This window comes from Nannospalax galili, unplaced genomic scaffold (genome assembly GCF_000622305.1).
Source record: "Nannospalax galili isolate Female #2095 unplaced genomic scaffold, S.galili_v1.0 scaffold751, whole genome shotgun sequence".
In the NCBI taxonomy this organism is placed as follows: Eukaryota; Metazoa; Chordata; class Mammalia; order Rodentia; family Spalacidae; genus Nannospalax; species Nannospalax galili.
The window spans coordinates 37484-57011 of record NW_008331125.1 but is presented as its reverse complement, the minus strand read 5'-3'; the positions used below and the strand labels follow the sequence as shown (position 1 = coordinate 57011).

General features: G+C 36.8%; 1 protein-coding gene across 2 annotated transcripts in view; it reads left to right on the top strand.

The window, feature by feature from the left end:
• Ppwd1 (peptidylprolyl isomerase domain and WD repeat containing 1) overlaps positions 1–19528 on the top strand; it is a 35616-nt gene that overhangs the window by 1492 nt on the left and 14596 nt on the right. Inside the window, exons 2-7 of one of the 2 annotated variants that reach the window (XM_008856127.3) lie at positions 1819–1921; positions 5074–5174; positions 5304–5424; positions 9255–9702; positions 12732–12922; positions 16538–16727. In XM_008856127.3, the coding sequence (XP_008854349.2) occupies positions 1819–1921; positions 5074–5174; positions 5304–5424; positions 9255–9702; positions 12732–12922; positions 16538–16727 (1154 nt within the window). Of the gene's footprint in view, positions 1–1818; positions 1922–5073; positions 5175–5303; positions 5425–9254; positions 9703–12731; positions 12923–16537; positions 16728–19528 lie in introns of those variants that run through there. The other variant, XM_008856134.2, reaches the window with a different exon arrangement.

Below are 19528 nucleotides of genomic sequence, written 5' to 3'. Positions count from 1 at the left end.
TCGTATGACACTCTTATACTGCATTATATCTTACTGCCTAATCATCCAATGAAATGTTCCTGCAGCAACCTTTGCCTTCATGGCACTTGCTACTTTCATAATTGTGTAATGATTCACTCACATTTTGCTCCAAACTTTGGCACAGTGCCAAATGCTTATTGATTTTTTTTTAATTTTATTTTTTATGTGTATGTGTGTATTTTCTGGATGTAGGTAAGTGCACCTGTGTCGTGCAGTGCCATGGAGGTCAGAAGAGGCTGTTGGACTGGAGTTATGAACAGTTGTTAGCTGCCATGTGGGTACTGGGATTCGAACCTGGGTCTTCTGCAAGACCAACCAGTGTTCTTCACCACTGAACCATCTCTCCAGCCCAAATTCTTATTGTTTTTAAGCCAGTCAATACTGTATTAGTTTGAAGGTAAATTGAAACTACAAACATAAAAGAATTGTTAGAAGCATAGTTAAAATTTTGTCTAGAAAGATAAATGTTTAGTAATTTTAGGTTTCTACAAATGGAGCTAACATTGGAGTTTTGTGACATGATGTATGGTTGCATGACACTACCTTAATTAAGTTATTTAAATTTTCCAAAACTTATAATTATTGGTGGGAGGAGGAGAATGCACATGCCCATGGTACACATGCAGAGGGTAGCAGACAACATTGTGAAGTTGGTGCTCTGTTTCCACCCTTATGTGGGTTCCAGGGAGTGAACTCAGGTCACCAGGCTTATGCCAGCACCTTTACTGCTGAGCCATCTCACCAGTCCATTAAATTAACCTATTTCTCACAGAAAGATTTATGTCTTATTTTTCTTTATGTCCGTGTACCCTGGAACTTATTCAAAATGTACTAACAGACAACAGAAGAACTTTGAAATAGATATGATAAAATTTAGTTTCTAATCACAGAAAACCCCAACTATTATTTTTTAAAAAATAATGCAATACTGCTTTTATGTGTAAAAGTGCCAAAACAATCAATCCAGGGTTGGTGTGAAAGCTCCGAAAGCTCCCAGGCACTTTTTGCCCTAATATAAGTGGTATATGGCTCTCATCTTCATTGTCCTGAGTTATAATTACAGGCTTAATACTCTAGTTCCAAACTGAGAACTAAGGAAAGGAAAAAGGGAACATTTTTTGAGAAAATACAAAAGACTTCCACCTATCTCTTTAGCATACAGGCACTATAGGGGAACATGAGAAAGGTCATTTAACCAAACACCAGTAGGCACACATAAGAACGGGGATTCTCACTCAGAAGGCAGAGGCAGCTGGAGCTGTATGAATAGGAGGCCAGACTGATCTACATATAGTGACTTCCAAACCAGTTGGGGCCACAGAGTGAGACCCTGTCTCAAAACACAACAGAGAGATGGCTCAGTGGTTCAGAACACTGGTTGTACTTGCAGAAAACCCAGGTTTGAATCCCAGCACCCACATGGCAGCTTACAACTGTCCATAACTCCAGTACCAGGGGATCCGACAACCTCTTCTGACCTCCGTAGGGATTGCAAGACATGGGTGCACTTACTTACATGCAGGCAATGCACGAATACACATAAAAATAAATAAATAAATAAAATTTTAAAGTTTAAAAAAAAAGAATGGGGATTCTGTTACTAAAAAAAAAAAAATGACTGGAAAAGAAATTTGCCAACATAATTTTGAGTGTGCTATACAGCAGTTATAAAAGACTCAGAACAGTTTGTCTTCTTTATCAACCTTATGTAGGCATGTTTAATCATTTTATTTGGAAGAAATACAATGCCTATTAAGTTCATTCATTTGCTAAATTTTTTTTTTCTTTTTCCCTCAGTTCTAGAGTTTGAAAGAGTCTATCTTGATAATCTCCCCAGTGCATCCATGTATGAGCGCAGTTACATGCACAGAGATGTTATTACACATGTGGTATGCACCAAGTAAGTATGTCATACTTGATATCCTCAGAAAAAAATTTTAAAGCTTCAGTTATGAGTAGATTTATGGAAATAATTTTGGGATATTACAGACTTTAATTATGTAAGTTCTGTAATAGATTACATTAAATAAAGCCCTGCTTGTTCTTTCTTATGTAAAAGAATGTATTCTTTCAGATAGAATGTCTCAGTGTGTATGTGTGCATATCAAGATAAAGCTAAGAGGGAGATGAACTCGGTAATATCAGCTGCCCCAAAGAAGATAGTATATCAAGTAGGAGTAAAAAGTTGGCCTCTTTGGCATTCATAGACTAAAGTGTGGCAACTAAGACATCCTGGAATTCTGGAATTATCACAAGACCTTCAAAATGGATGAATGGGAAGATTTAATGAATGATAATAATAGCAGTATGTTCCACTGTTTTTGAACTCATACTATTTCTAGATACTGTTGAGGTTTTTGTAATTATTCATTTTAAGAACAACTTTAAAAGGTATAGAATTTTGATTTTATAGGTAGAAAACTGAGGGATAAAGAGTGAAATGACAGAAGAAGCTGAAGAAAAATGTTAAGGGTTAAATTCCAGAGTATTTTTATGTCTTATATGATTTTGAACCTTTGAGCAAGAGTTACATCAAACATATTTTTTAAGGAATGCCCTGGCTGCGCTGAGGTGATGGATTCAAATAGGACAAAAATAGGATGCTGGTATACAAATTTGGATTAGCTATGAGTGTGGCTTGGGTGATCCTGACAATGTTTATCAAAGATGAATGGAATAGTTTATTCTGGAACAGTCTATTTGTGATCTCTTAAAGACAAATTGCATTTTAGATGTAAATCTCATATATATATATACATATATGTATATATATGTGTGTATATATTTTATATATATATATAATTTCATATATAGGATAGTTCTAACAAATACAGTTTGAACTTGTTAATGTATGAAGCCCTTTGCACACTGGCATTGCTGTTCTCACAAATTTGATTAGTTTTGCTTTTTAATCTAAAGCTATAGAGTTTGACTGAAAGATTACAGTTTTGTGGTTAAGTAGATCTGACAGCCAGTCACTAGCAATGAATCTGGGACAAGTAAATTTCACATTTTAAAGCTATTCCCTGATTTGTAAAATAATGATAAAAATACCTATCTCATAGACTTGTCAAAGTTAATTAGAGTAGTGTGTATGAAGTACCTGACATAGACTGGACTTTAATAACTGGTTTCTATTTTTAAAAATGTTGTAGGAGAAACTGTTCTGTTCAAAGTCTTTTTGCTTCTTAATCAGAATACCTTGAATAAAGTATGAAATTTATGTTTTATTCTATATGTGAAAGTAGTTTAGGTCTTTATAAACTTCTGAAAACTAGTACATTTTCTCATGAAAAGACTGACTATAGAGTAATTTTAGTAATAAAAAATTCTAATTCTAATGATTCCAATAGAGATTTCTGTGTTTTTGTTTTGAGACATGATCTCGCTCACTAAGTTACTCAGCCTAGCTTTTGTACTCCCTCTGTAGCCCAGTCAGGTTTTGAACTTGGAATCTTCCTGTCTTAGCCTCCTGAGTGGCTAAGATTACAAGGTTATATTATCAGGTTCAACTCTTTTTTTCTTTTTTTAAAAAATTATTTATTTTTAGTTTATGTATATGAGTGTTTTGCCTGAATGTATGTGCACTACATGTCTGCAGTGCCCATGGAGGCCAGAAGAAGGAGTTGGATCCCCTGGCATCAGACTTAAGGTGGTTGTTAGCCAACATGTGTGTGCTGAGAACTAAACCTAGGTTTCCTGCAAGTGGCAGTAAAATGTCTTTATCTTAAATCATTACAGCAAACACATTTTATTTATTTATTGTAATTTTATGTGAATGAGTGTTTTGCCTGCATGTAAGTACACCATGTGCATGCAGTGCCCACAGAGGCCAGAAGTGGGTATCAGATAGCCTGGAGCTGGAGTTATGGATGGTTGTAAGCTGCCACGTGAGTGTGGGAATCAAGCGAAGGTCCTCCTACCCTGCAGGAGTAGCCAGTGCTCTTAATTGGTGAGCCACCTCTCCAGCCCCCTCCCTGATTTATTTTAAGATTTTTTTTCATTTTTTATTGAATTTTTGAAAATTTCATACAATATATTTTTATAGCACTTAAATTCCCTCCCCTTTCTGCAGTGCCCCCTTATTACCTCCTACCTAATTTCATGTACTCTATTATGTATGTGTGTTAGCCATAACATACATACACGTATGTATGTAGATTGGTAGGCCTATAAAGTCAAATTTTTGTCCCTAAATGGCCTTTGGTATAGATTCATCCACCGGGAGCCTGGTTAACTTACCAAGAGTCACACCCTTAAAAGAGATGAACTTGCCCCTTCCAGTAGTCATCAATTCCCAGTAGTTCCTCAAGTAGGGTTGGGGTTTCTTACCCATTTCCCATTTTATGCTGGGATTTTGTCTGCCTTCAGTTTACATGGTGCTTGTGAATGCTGTCAGCCATTGCTGTGAGTTCATAAAGTAACTTATACCAACTGTCTGAAAAACTCTTTCTTTGTGATCATCCACCAGCCTTTCTGCCCCCTCTTCAAACAATGGTCCCTAGCATTGGAGGCAGAAGTCTGTCCAATTCAGGGCAATCACTCTGCAGTCTCTTATTCTCTACACATTGGCTAGTTGTGGGTTTTTGTGTTAATCACCGTCTGCTGAATAAGGAAGCTTCTCTAGTGACAGTTGAAAGATGCATTAATGACAACAAGTCTAGGAAAATGTCAGCAACCCCCCCCCCCCCCCGCTTTTTAATGTTAAATCATTCTTCAATTCTGAATCTATGTCTTGGGATTAAAATTAGTTGCTATTATTCATACAGAGGTCTGCATAAAGGAAAATTAAAAGAATAAAACACAAACACCTAAGCTATATGTGGTAGCACACACCTATAAAACTAGGGAGGCTAAGGCAGGCAGCAGGATCACCAATTCAAGACTAGCCTTGACTGTACATAGCCTGAAGCTAGCTTGGACTACGTAATGAAACCTTGTCAAAAAAAAAAAGGTCATTATTGAAACAATTAAATACTGTCAGCAGATGTTGACTTTGGAAACACTCAGAGATTGTTTTGGAAATTAACTTTTAAAGTTTTATATATGCAGGACAGATTTTATCATCACTGCAAGTCATGACGGGCATGTTAAGTTTTGGAAAAAAATAGAAGAGGGAATTGAATTTGTCAAGCATTTTCGTAGTCACCTAGGTAAGAATTTCATATTTTTTTTGTAACTCCTGTTTAAGTTGAACTAATTAAAAGTTTCTTTTAAAAATATTGTGAATTTTTTTATTATACACACTTATTTCATGTTTTCATTTGATTTTTTAAAAATAGGAATTATTGAGAGTATTGCAGTTAGCTCTGAGGGAGCTTTGTTCTGTTCTGTGGGTGATGATAAAGCAATGAAGGTGTTTGATGTAGTGAACTTTGACATGATCAATATGCTGAAGCTTGGGTGAGTCTTCTTTAAAGTATGTATTATAGAAATATATTTAACTTAGTAAAATAATTTTTCAGTCAAACTTCATGTCATGGGTTAGTTCTGAACAGAATATATTATCACACCATTTTGGGTTTTGCTTGGGAAAATTAGGATGAATCCTTATGGTATTGCTTGGAAGCATCTACTCTGGTTTTACTCATTAATCACAGATATTTTCAAATAATATCCCAACCAAAATTTTCATACCCATCTAATACCACTTAACAAATTGATGAAGGCTCAGCAGGACCAACTACTGGTACTTAGAATTAACTTCCTTGCTATACTGTATTTACTTTGAGAATACAAAATTGTGTGTTTGTATGGTTTATATATATTTTTGAAATTTGCTTGGTGTTTTTAACTTTGGATTATACTGATATTTATATTCAGACTATGTGGTTGGATGGTACAGTAAATAAGACTAGTATTTTAAGCATGGATTTTTAGATACTTGTTATTTTGTTCTGTTTTGTTTTCTGAAACAGGGTCTTACTATGTATGCCTGGCTGCCCAGAACTTGCTATAGATCAGACTGGCCTTGAACTCAGAGATTCATCTGCCTCTGGCTCATGAGAACTGGGGTTAAAGGCATGTGCCACCATGCCTGGGCATAAGCATGGCTTTTAAAAGACAACATGCTAAATAAATACATCTAAGTGATTGTCATATGATTAAAAGTCATAGCATTATCAGAGTTTTGGGACTTGTTTTAGTTGCTTGAGTGGCATAACAAAAGACTTCAAATTCCATGGTTGTGGGTCCTTTGAAACACAAGATCTAGGTTCGGTTCCAGCAGACTTTCATTTCATGAGGGCTTTCTTCTTGGCTTCTTACTTGTCTTACTATTTTACTTCTAAGAGGGTCATGGGCCTATCAGATTAGGAACCTATCCTTATGACCTATTTTAACTTAATTACCCCCAGAAATCCCTGTCTCCAAGAGGTCCTACTATGGACTGCATTATGCCTATAGTTCAAATCCAGATTTTGGAGTTTCTTTCAAGAACAGATTTTATAAGCCACTAAAGAAAGCCATTTTTTTTTTTTAAATCACAAATGCAATTACCTAATTTGCTCTTCTGTCTCCTCAATTTGTTTCTCCAGACATAGGTTATTTTTAAAAATCAAATCCATTCATTAATAGTTGAATATGGGGTTGGAGAGATGGCTCAGCGGTTAAGAGCACTGACTGCTCTTGCAGAGGACCCGGGTTCAATTCCCAGCACCCACATGGCAGCTACAAACCGTCCTTAACTCCAGTTCCAGGGGACTCCAAAGTCCTCTTCTGATCTCCGAGGCATTGCACAACACGGGTGCACTCACATACATGCAGGCAATACACTCATACGTATAAAATAAAAATAATAAATAAAATATTTTAAAAAGTTAAATATAAGCCCTTAGTAGATACTCAAAAGAGTTTATTTCAGGAACTGATAGAAATTCTTTAAAAAAAATAATTTATTGGGAATTTCATACATGCATATAAGGTGTTTTGTTCAAATCCATGCCCACTCCCTCCCTTCCAGTTCCTCCCATATCTCCCAATCACTTTTTTCTGATAACTTCATGTACTCTTTCTTCTTGATTTATTTATTTATTTTTATGGGGCTTTTGGCTACTCTAACATTCCCCCCTCTGAAGAGGTAGCCCTAAAATCTTTTAAGGATTAAATACAAGCTCCCAAATCTAACTTTTGACAGTTTTGGCCTTTGGAATGGAGTATGTTGCTAAGAGGCCTGAGAACATTTTGACTTTTAGCCAAGACACTACTTTTCTTCGGGGTCTTTTTACCATAACTGCTTAGCCAATTCCTACCTCCTATTTTTATCACACTATCCTCTGTAGAGGATACCCAAATTGCGGATAGGGAATCAGGACGCAGACCGTTCTGGTGTCCATGCTAGACAGGGACACAGTGAGGCATTGGAGTACCCCTTCAGTGGGTCTCTCTAAAAGACTCCCAGATTCCATAATTCTTATCTCTAGAGGGAAAAGAAAGTCCTTGAATCATGAATAGGAGCTGTGTAAGAGTAATTAGCATTACAAGTTCTAGACAGGGAACTAGAAAAAAGTCAGAACAGGGCAATTTAAGTTTTAAATGTTCTTATGAGTCCATTGGGGTTTCTTGCCAAGGGCTTCCAAAAGCATCCCTCTGTTGGGTTCCTCCTCAATTTTCTTTTGCTTTCCAAGGCTAGACTCTAGAGTGGTGGATTCAGGATTTGCTTTCAGGTATTTTGATAGCTGTTGGAGTGGTTAGAATCAGTGTCAGTTCCCTCTCCAAGGCTTCTAGATAGGGGGAGAAAACAAATTTATCCATCATTTTAGAACAATAGCGTGCTGTCTCCCTTAGCTGCAGGTGGGCACACATGGGCTTGGGAGGAGCTCCTGGCTCCTTTCTTTTACCAGTTCCATCTATGTGAAGATAAGTTGAAGGTCCTGCTCAACCATGTCTGGCTTCACTTGGAAGCATGAATGAGATGTGACCCTCCTCTTTGTATACTGGACACTGGTTCAAGTCCATCTTGTGGGGTCTCCATGGCCTTCCTGAACAAGAGGACAAGTGACTCACCACATTTACTGGACATTTTAAGAGATAGTCCATAGTCCCCTGGAACTAAGTTGACCTTGGAGGGCAAGGGGCAAAAACTGTGTAAGTCTCTCTGACCACATTAGTATAGACCTCAAACTATGGCTATTAAACATCCAGTAAGGTTATTGTAGATAAGGCTTAGGTAAAAAACCAAATATTCTCAGATAAACCTTGACTAGATATATATTTTGTTTCTTAAAGTAGTTGACCATAGTCCCCTGGAACTAAGTTGACCTTGGAGGGCAAGGGGCAAAAACTGTGTAAGTCTCTCTGACCACATTAGTATAGACCTCAAACTATGGCTATTAAACATCCAGTAAGGTTATTGTAGATAAGGCTTAGGTAAAAAACCAAATATTCTCAGATAAACCTTGACTAGATATATATTTTGTTTCTTAAAGTAGTTGACTAAACTATGACCATAGAAATTTTAAGATTATATGTATATTCCTAACTGAAGAGTCAGGAAAGGTTTTGGGCATCAACACTATGTTTAGTACAATAGTGTACCTTTTCAAAATGACTTTATTACAGAGACAATACATACTTGGATGTATTAATTTGTTATGTAGATTATATCCATCTTAATTCTTTTATACTTATTGTTCATTATACAGCATGTCTAATGCTATAGTTTAGTATAAAGATAATGATTTTCTTGATTTTCTTTTGAGCATAGTCATAACCAATATTTGGGTTATTATTTGGGTAATATTTGGGTTTTAAATGTTTCATGAGTGGATTTATAAGCTATGCCATGACATGCTAACCTACTTAAAAGTTATACATAGATTGTTTTACCGACACCCAGTGCCTCTTATCTTAAGGCCTGTGTATGATAAGTTTCCTTACTTTGTAGTAAAATAAATGTGCTGCTATGTGCAGTTTTCCTCTTGTGATTTGGGTGTCATATAAGTTACTATGTTACATTAATGAGAGTAGAAGGAGAAAATTAAGGACTCGGGGTCTAGCTAAGAAGTAGAACACCTGTTTAATATTAAAAAGGCCCTAGGGTTTGATTCCTAACACTGTCAGAAAAAAGAGAGTAAGAAGAAATTATTCTGAGTAGTTACACCCTATCTTTTACTGTTGAGCAAAGAATCCGAAACTGTGAGGTGGTAGGCCAGGACATTTTTGTCTTGGTTATGGGCTGGGGAGGAATGTTTGTTTTACTGACCTTTCTTTTCCTCAATTCTTAACTGTTTTAGCTATTTTCCTGGACAGTGTGAATGGATCTATTGCCCAGGGGATGCCATATCTTCCGTTGCTGCTTCTGAGAAGAGTACAGGAAAGATTTTCATTTATGATGGTCGAGGAGATAACCAACCACTTCATATTTTTGACAAACTCCATGTATCACCTCTTACTCAGATAAGACTCAACCCAGTTTACAAAGCAGTGGTATCTTCTGACAAATCTGGAATGATTGAGTACTGGACTGGTCCTCCTCATCAATATAAATTCCCTAAAAATGTGAACTGGGAGTATAAAACTGATACAGACTTATATGAATTTGCCAAGTGTAAAGCTTATCCAACCAGCATATGTTTTTCACCTGATGGGAAGAAAATAGCTACCATTGGCTCTGATAGAAAAGTTAGAATTTTCAGATTTTTAACTGGAAAACTCATGAGAGTCTTTGATGAGTCATTAAGTGTAAGTTCAATTAAATCAGATTTTGCTTTTCTAAAAATGTCTTTATTTTTTTGCTGTTTCCTAAAAGATCTATTTTCTACATAGACATTTGGGTTGGTGGTAATTTTCTCTTAGCACATTAAAGGTACTCTTTAGTTGTCTTCGATCTTGCATTGATGCTCTTGAACTCACTTCCCTACATTTATTAGGACATTTCTTCATTGTTGTCAACAGTTGATGAAATGATAGGACTGAAGTGACCGAAGGTCAGGAGTAAAACTAACAAAAGCTGAGAGTCAGAATGAGAGTTTTGGCCAAAGACTAAATATCAGTTAAACTAATTATTTGGAATGCAAAATATAAGAGGAAATGGCTAGAATCTCATTGTTCCATGGAGAGTGCTTGTGTAAGTGTGTGTGTGTGCCTGAGTGTATATGTTTGGGAGTTGGGGAGATGAACAACCTGGGAGAGCAGAATGACTACAGTGATTTATAAGTGCATAAGTAGTTCTAGTTTAAGAGTTAGAAATTGAGTGGGATGAAACTCTTATGTTTTTAGTAGTTGTGAACTGAAATATGCAGCATCACTGCATACAGATATGCAGGTGTGTGCCACAGAGGCCATGCTATGAATGTTGGAATGCTGTAAAGAGAATCCATTCAGGTAGTACCCAAATTGAATAAGTGAAATACATGTATATGGACACATGGCTGCCTATGGACCTTACATCTTTAAAAAGAGTCTTTTTGCCAGCAAAATTGATCATGAGTCCACTCCAAAAAAGTACTCCCGCATTCTAGGCTGTTTGGGGACACATAAATAAGCAGAAACTAGAGACAAAAAAACTGTTCTGTAAGATCTTGCATTCATGCCTTCAGCCCTAACATACCTCTTTTTGTATTTTGTACATAGCCTTTATCTAGAAAAAGTTAAAAATTTTAAAAAAGATTTATGTATATGAGTGTTTTGACTGCATGTATATATGTACACCACATGCATGCCTGGTCCCCACAGAGGGTAGAAGAAAGTATTGGTTAAGAGCACTGGCTGCTCTTCCAGAGGACTCTGATAGGGTTCCCAGAGTTCCCACATGACAGCTACCAACTGTCCATAACTCTAGTTCCAGGAATTCCTAAGCCCAAGAACTGGAGTTGTGGCAGCTGTGAGCCTCCTGTGGGTGCTGGGAATCGAACTCAGATCCTCTAGAAGAACAGGAAGTACTCTTAACCACTGAGTCATCTCTGCAACCCAAGGTGAGACTGAGTTAACATAAATATGAAACAATGATAAAAGTAAATGGGATAGGAAGTCTAGCATATTAATCCACCATGAACAGCTAGTTTTGCATTCTACTGTTTGATGTCATACATGTCTGAAAAACTGAATATCAGGATCCTCATATCTCTTGGAAAGCTCATGGAGTATTAACATAAAATAATTGTAATACAGTCCTTATCTTGAAAATTGTGGGTTAAGTATCAAAAGTAAACCAAATTTCCAAACTATAATGGGCACTCATAAAACCCTATTTTTAAAAAAATAATCACACTTGTCTAATACTAATCGTAACTGTCCATTTCAAAATAACTAGAAACAGTTTTTGAAATGTCATGAATTTACTATTGCAAGATTTGCCATAAAGAGTGTTTGCTGTTCCAGGAGAGGACCCAAGTTCAGTTCCTAGTACCTATGGTAGATAGCTCATAACTGCCTGTAACGCCAGCTCCAGGAGAGCCGACTCCCTATTCTGACCTCTACAGGCATTAATATGCCTGAATGCATACATATAGACAGACATACAACAAAAATAAATCCTAAAAAACATGTTCTTCAACAAGAATTTAGTATTTGCCATATGTCTTTTTGTGACCTCACATAGGATCTCATAGACTGTACCTGCATAGTCTAACAGAAGTAGGTACTATCCATGTGACTGACAGAGAGAGGATTTCACTCTGTAGTCTGTGCTAGCCTCAAACTCACTATGTAGCCCAGGTAATTTTCCTGCCTCAGCTTCCCAAGTGCTGGGATTATGGGTGTAGGCTAGTGTGCCTAGCTGTCATGTATCTGACTGTTGGCCCCTTGACATGTCTAGACCAAATAGAGGTGTGCTAAAAGTATAATACATGCAAGATTCCAAAGACAAAATGCAAAACTGATTTCTCCATTTTATAACCTGTTATAGAAATGGTAATATTTTAGATATATTAGGTTAAATAGAATTCCCCATTTTATTTTGCAATGCAGCTACTATAGAATTTAAATTACCTAATGTGACTTGCATTATATTTCATTGGAAAGTACTACTCTGAGGCTTCTAAAAGGCAGATATATTATTCCTGTTTAAAAAAAAAATAACTTTCTATATAAGCCATCTGTTTTTTTTTTTAATTAGAAAAAAATCAGTTACTACTACTATACCTTTTCTGGTGGTAGTGATGGGCATTGAACCCAGAACCTTAAACACGTAACCAATAAGCCACATACCTCTGAAATACGAACTTGTTTGTATGTTTCTTTTTTTTTTTTAATTGAGATTTTTGTTTTATTTTATTTTTATTTTCTTTATGTGTTGTCTCTATGTCATGTGTTTGCAGGAGTTATAGGTAGTTGTGAGCTCCCTGATGTGGGTGCTAGGAACCAAATTCAGGTCCTCTGCAAGAACAGCAAGTGCTCTTAACCACTGAGCCATCTCTCTAGGCTTTTTTTCTGAGACAGAATTTCATACTGTGGTCCAGGTTGGCCTGAAACTTACTATGTAGCCCAGGCAGGTCTAGAGTTGACAATTCTGCCTCGGAGCACTGCCTTCAGAGGGCTGGGATTACAGCCATGATAAACCACCTCAGCTTTGAAATACTATTCTTTATAATCTTGAACTTACTGTCTCTTTTAGCTCCTTGCTTATTGGGTTTAAAATGCCTCTTAAACTATGTAAGTATATAAACTCTTAATGTGTTCTGTTTTTTAGTCAGTTCTCATTGCTTTATTTTATATATGGGTGTGAGTATAATGTACATAGTTATTTTATTAATGCACAGTTTATTTCCTAGATGTTTACTGAACTGCAGCAGATGAGGCAACAGCTACCAGACATGGAGTTTGGCCGAAGAATGGCTGTAGAACGTGAGTTGGAGAAAGTGGATGCTGTCAGATTAATTAATATAGTTTTTGATGAAACTGGACACTTCGTGTTATATGGAACAATGCTGGGCATTAAAGTTATAAATGTAGAAACAAATCGGTAAGCTTTAATGTGATTTTTTTTTTAATGCAGTTATGAGGGACCATTTCTTGCATCAGGAAAACAATGAAAGTTTTGTTTGTTCCAAAGAAAGTGGAATGATCCCAAATGCGTAAACTTAACCAAATGTTTTGACTGGATTTTTCTGTGGTCTCTCAGTTGTTTATAATCTTATGTAGAAAGTTTCCATTCATGTTTGTAGAAGAACTGGAAAGAAGATATGCATAGTTTCAAGGTTTTAAGTTTTGTTTTTTTTTTAACAAGTTTCAGTCTGTTTGCTTATTGATTTAAATTAGCCTGGCTCATGTTAAATGTTGCCAAATATTTTAACCACAGAATTCAGCATTACATCCTGCTAGACATAAAAGCAGGAGCTAAAATGCATAAAAACACAATAAGTCCTTTGTGCATTTGGTATTAGTACAGAATATCTACAATCAGATACTAACGCTGAATGTAAACGAAAAGAACTTAGGAAATAGTTCAAGAAGAAAAATCTTGTGCTGTACATTTCTATATATAAGCATATTTATAATGTACTTCTTGGCAATATAAAAACCTTTGAAAGCTTATAAAAGTTTAATAGGAATAAGTTAATACTATACACTTATCTATTGTTAACCATTGATATCTATAAGGGGTGTTCCAGGATACCTGGTGAATTCCAAAGTCTTAAGGATGCTCGGATGCCTCATATAAAATGGTTTAATATGTCACTGGAGAGATGGCTCCCCAGTTAAGAGTGCTTACTGCTCTATCAGAGGACTGGAGTTTGGATTCCAGCACCCACATTGGGTGGTATAATGTTTGTATATAATATGCATATACTGCCATATTTTAATTAGCTATAGATTATTCATAATCCCTAATAAAATATGTGTTATATAAATACTCATTATATTACATTGTTTAAGGAACAATCATGAGGAAAAAGAAGTGTTTATGTCCAATGTAGATGAGTTGAAAAATATAATTTTTAGTCTGAGCTTGTTAGCATTCATGGATCTGGAACCTACAGGTATAGAGAGATGATGGTATTGAGTGATTTAGGTCTTCTTTCTTTCTTTATTTCTTTCATTTATTTATTTATACATCTGTGTATATATGTTTGTATGTGTGCACGTTTTGGAGGCCCAAGATCAACATTGGGTATCTTCTCTATTGTTCTCCTCATTTTTCTTTTGAGAGTGTCTCTCATTGATCCTGAAGTTCACCAATCTGGCACAGGCTCCAGAGATTTGCCTGTCTGCACCCTCCACTTTCCCATGCAGCAGTAGGTTTACAGATTTATGCCTCTACAACTGGATTTTATGTGAGTGCTGGGGAATCTGAACTCAGGTCCTCATGCTACACAGCAAGCTTTTTACCTACTGAGCCATCTTCCCAGCTACAAGGACTGTTTATTTGTTTGTGGATCTCTTAAAATTTAATTTAATTTGTTTTGGTTTTTTTTGAGACATGGTCTCCCTGTTTGTTATGTAGGCCAAGCTGGCCTCAATCTCACCTGCCTCTTCCTCTCTAGTGCTGGTATTAAAGGCATGTACTACCATGCCCGGCAGTCTACTTTTAATTTAAAAAACTATTTTAGGTTCACAGCAAAATTGAGAGTTAGGTACAAAGTTTTCCCATGTATTTTCTGACCCAACACATCTAGCCTTCTAGCACCTCCCATAAAAGTGGTGCATTTGTTACAAATGATAAACCTATATTGAAACATCACATCACCTAGTATTCATTGTTTACAATTAAGGTTATACATTCTGTTAGGACACAGATACAGTCCCCGTGTGTCCACCACTATATTATCAAATCAGAATTGTTTCAACACACTAAAAATTCTCTGCTTGAACTGTTCATTGCTTTTAAAGACAGAGTCTCCTACTGTAGCTCTGACTATAGTAGAATTCACCTGGGCTGTCCTTGAAATCAAGATAATACTCCTGCCTCAGCCTCCTGAGTGCTAGAATTACAGGTGTGAGCCACAGTGCCCAGCTTACTACTAATCCTTTTAGTGACTCTCTAGTTTTACTTTTTCCAAAGTATCATGTAATGTTAATCATTCAGCATGTAGAATTTTCTGATTGGATTGTCTTCTTTCAGTTAATATGCTTGAAGTTCTTCCACATCTTTTTATACCTTGATTGAAAACTCTCTCTCTCCCTCCCTTTTTCTCCCTCCCTCAAAACTGAATAGTAGTCTGTTATCTGGATGGATGCACAGTTTGTCTGCTAAACTGTCCTGAGGGGCATCTTGGCTGTTTCCAAGTTGTGGCATTTACAAATAAAGCTGTTATAAACTTCCTTTATAGGTTTTGTGTGTGTGTGTGTGTGTGTGTGTGTGTGTGTGTGTGTGTGTATTTTCAAGTCCTTTGGATAAATACCAAGGAGCTTATTGGATCATATGGTAAAAGTATATTTTTATTTAAAAAAAACAAACCACAAACTGTCTTCCAAAGTGGCTGTGCCTTTTTGCATTCCCACCAACAGTGAGCGTTCCCTTGCCAACATTTGGTATCCATCAGTATTCCGGATTTTGGCTATTCTAATGTGTTGTAATATCATATTTTAGTTTACTTTGCATTTCTTTGATGGCATATGATGTGGTGCATCTTTTCATATGCGTATTTGCTGTCTGCTTCATTGGATTGGTGTTTGCTAAGGTCTTTGAACCATTTTTAATTGGTTGCTCTTACTGAGTTTTAAGAGTTCTTTGTGTTACTTAACAGTTCTCAATCAGATACATCCTTTGCAAATTTGTTCTCCCAGTCTGTAGCTTTTCATTTTCTTGATTAGATTTTTTTAAAACCTGAAAACATAGTTACCTTGCCATTTAAAATATCTTTTGTAGGGTAGAGAGACACTTTAAAATATCTTTCACTAGGGGTTGGGGATTTAGCTCAGTGGTAGAGCGCTTGCCTAACAAGCGCAAGGCCCTGGGTTCGGTCCTCAGCTCTGAAAAAAAAAAAGACAAAATATCTTTCACTAGTAATCATTTGGCTATAGATAATGAATAGTTTATATTTAAAAGTTTATTTTATATTTATTCATTTATTTATTTATTTTGATGATTTCAGAGCACAACTTATGGGAGTTGGTTTTCTCCTTCTACCATGTGGATCCTAGGACTCAAACTCAGGTCATCAGACTTGGCAGCGATTGCCTTTATGCACCAAGCCATATATCTCTTCCCATACCTGGATAGGGGATTTTTAACTATCGTATGTCAAGCTGTCACAATTTGAATTCGTTGTGGTTTGAATTTTTTTCTTGTATGTGTGTGTGATGTATGCATGTTTACATGTGTGCACATTTGTGCAGGTGGAAGCCAAAGGTTGATGTTGAGTATCTTCCTCAGTTGCTTTCCACTTTATTTACTGGGAAACCAAGAGCTCACTGATTTGTCTAGTCTAAATAACCAGCTTGCCCTAGGGATCCCATCTCTGCCTCCCAAGCACTGGGATTATAGATGGGCCTATAGGCCTGCCCAGCTTTATGTGAGTGCTGGGGATCCAAATTTCAGTCCTCGCACTTGCATAACAGTCAATTTATCTACTGAATCATCTTCTCAGCCTAATTCTGGTAATCGTGCTATATTAAACATTCTTATATTTTTCAGGTGTGTACGGATTTTAGGCAAGCAAGAGAATATCAGAGTGATGCAGCTAGCTTTGTTTCAGGGAATAGCCAAAAAGCATCGCGCTGCAACTACTATAGAGATGAAAGCTTCTGAAAACCCGGTTCTTCAGAATATTCAAGCTGACCCAACAATAGTCTGTACCTCTTTCAAAAAGAATAGATTTTACATGGTATGTGGATGTTCTAAGAGATGGACCTTAATGTTTCTTCCAGCCTCAATGAGAGTTTTATTTTCTTGAAGGAGAATGTTGGCAATGACAGCAAATTTTCTAAACAACTGGAACACCAGCCTACAACATTTAGTATTGTAGAATTTTTAGCTAGGAATGATTTTTAAGTATCTGTCTGCATTGTTTTCCATCATGTTTTGAAATTTTTCCATCTGGCTTCTACTACTATTTGTGCTAAGCTGACAGGAAGCTAGTGATTTCTATTTATACTTGTATCCAAAATGGATTTTACTATGTGGTTTTAAATTTAATTTTTGTTTTTCAACTTTTACTCTACAATGTAACTTATGTCCCTGAACTGGCACACTTTCTTGCTCTAAATGTGCAGAAGGCACTCCCTCTCTTCGCAGATCATTGGCCACCACGAGGGCAGGGAGAGCAGAAGCGGCAAACGGGGTCAGGACGGCCAGTGAGCACTGACGGAAGACAGCCCTTCCGGGGAAGCTGGTCCCAGGCACAGTGAAACAGCAGTGATACAGCCCCAGACACAGTGAAACAGCTCCGTTTATTCAGTGGGAGAACTAGAGAATTTATAGTGTGGAGGCAGTAGCAAAAGCCTCAGTTGATAGGTGCTCATAGTGTGCTTTATTTACATGTGGCAGTGGGCTCCTATCTTCCAGACTATCAGGCAATGCCCGATTATCTTATAGAAAAAACCTGGGGGTAGTTTTTACTCCAGGTAACTATGCGAAAGGTCATGTTTCAGATAAGGTCAGGCATCCGTGCTTGGTGGCACTTTCCAGGTGAGCCAGGAAGAGAGCAGGAGGCCCCCTGCTGAAAAGGGGAGTCCTTCCATTTGGCGCCGAGCCCCTTAGGGCTATCCGGACATGGAGAACTACAACCCTAACAGCAGGGTTTCCCAACATAAATGCATTTCTTTAACTTTTGGTTCATTGTTGCAGTATACTACTTTGGAATTCTATATTTCTGAAGAATTTTTGTTTCACCTCTAGAGAACTAAGCTGCAAGTTTTGGGGGTTATTGCTCAGTGTTAGAGCATTTACTTACCCAGCATTCATGAAACCCTAAGTTCAATCCCTAGCACAGGAAAGGCGGGCACGAAGATTTGGCCAAAATCCAACTACCAAGTTACCTGTGAGTAGCAGTGTGCATCGAGTCAAAGTTTAACGTCTATAGCCGTCTACATTCCATCCACACAGCACTCAGACAACCTTCTAGGATCTAATCTAATTTTGAGTAAAACTTTACTGGCTCCACAGCTGTCCAGGATAACTGGATTTCCTCACTTCTATAGCTTTATCCTTCTTTCCCACACTGACCAGATCAAACGTACTCTATTTGCAATAACTGAGAGTTCTTTATTAACTCTAATCACACACTTAAGGTCTCAGCTTGAAAACTTTCAACACCACTCTGAATCTTGAGTACCTGTTTATTTTTCTCCTGTACTTCCCTCATCATGTGCATCACGCTTTGGGGATATAAATCCCTAATTTCTTAATTTGGGGATGTATGTCTCTAATACAGTGTTCTCTTCATCCAGATGACTGAAAAATCAGAATATTATGTCTTCATTATTAAATCTACATAACTGAATAAAACAGCTGATCTATTATAGTGTGCACATTCATTCATCTGATGTCTGCACTCATTGCAAGCAGCTGTGATGCCTTTAATGTCACACAGCTACTGATATGAAGTAGCACTTTCCCTACCGCAACCAAACTTTTAAGCTAAACTAGATAATTTTTTTTTATTGAACAAAAACTTTTAGATTGCTTTATTCTTTTTTTTTATGCTTTGAAGAATTTTTTAAATTTTTTTTAAAATTTAGTAACCACATGATTAGAAGAAGCATTTCATTACACCTTTAACATATTCAGTAACACACTCCAGAGCAAGGATACATCTCTTTCAAAAGTGGCTGTAAATTTTTGGGTTCACAGTTGAATTAATACAGTTATACAATATTGAAGTCAGTGTAAACCCTGTAAGATATAAAATTGGATGAGTTTTTACCCTTTAAAGAAGATCTCCATTTCAAGATATGCTGTTTCCTACATTTTGTAAAATATTTTTTATTTTTTTTAGAAGCATATCATTACAGCTTTAACATGCCCAGTAACAGTTTCCAGAGCAAAGGCACAGCTTCTTCAAAAGTGGCTATAAAATTTCTAGTTTGCTGTTGAATCAATACAGTTATACAATATTGAACTCAGTATAAGCCCTGTAAGACATAAAATTGAATGAGTTAACCTGCAAAAAGAATCTCCATTTCATTCTAAAATAATACTGTTTCTTACAGAAAGACACATTGTTTGTGCTAACATTGAGATGTTGGCATATGCGTCTCTAATCTGTATGTATCTAATTATTACGAGTCATAATCATTTGCACTTGGATCCTTGGCGCTTGTGTATGTCTATGAAGTCATTGGGTAGATTTCAGTGGTAATGTTCATCACCTCTACTAATTGACATGATGTAAACTTTTATGCTTCTTCCTAAAATATAGTATTTTTTTTAATTTGTTGATTTTTTTCTGTTCATATCACACAGAACATCCCAAAACATCTTATTCAACTATAACCTACTCCCCAGTTGACACCTTCCCATAGCCTCCCTCCCCCCACTAGAGCCCTTATACTCTGTTATCCTTGCTACTGTCTACTGTGTTGTCGACATCCCAGCCGTTCCCCACTACTTGTCCATCTGGTGAATCTGGTCAGCCTATCTAGAGGTCTTTGTTTTAGGAAGGTCAGCTGTTCCTCATCTAGTAGC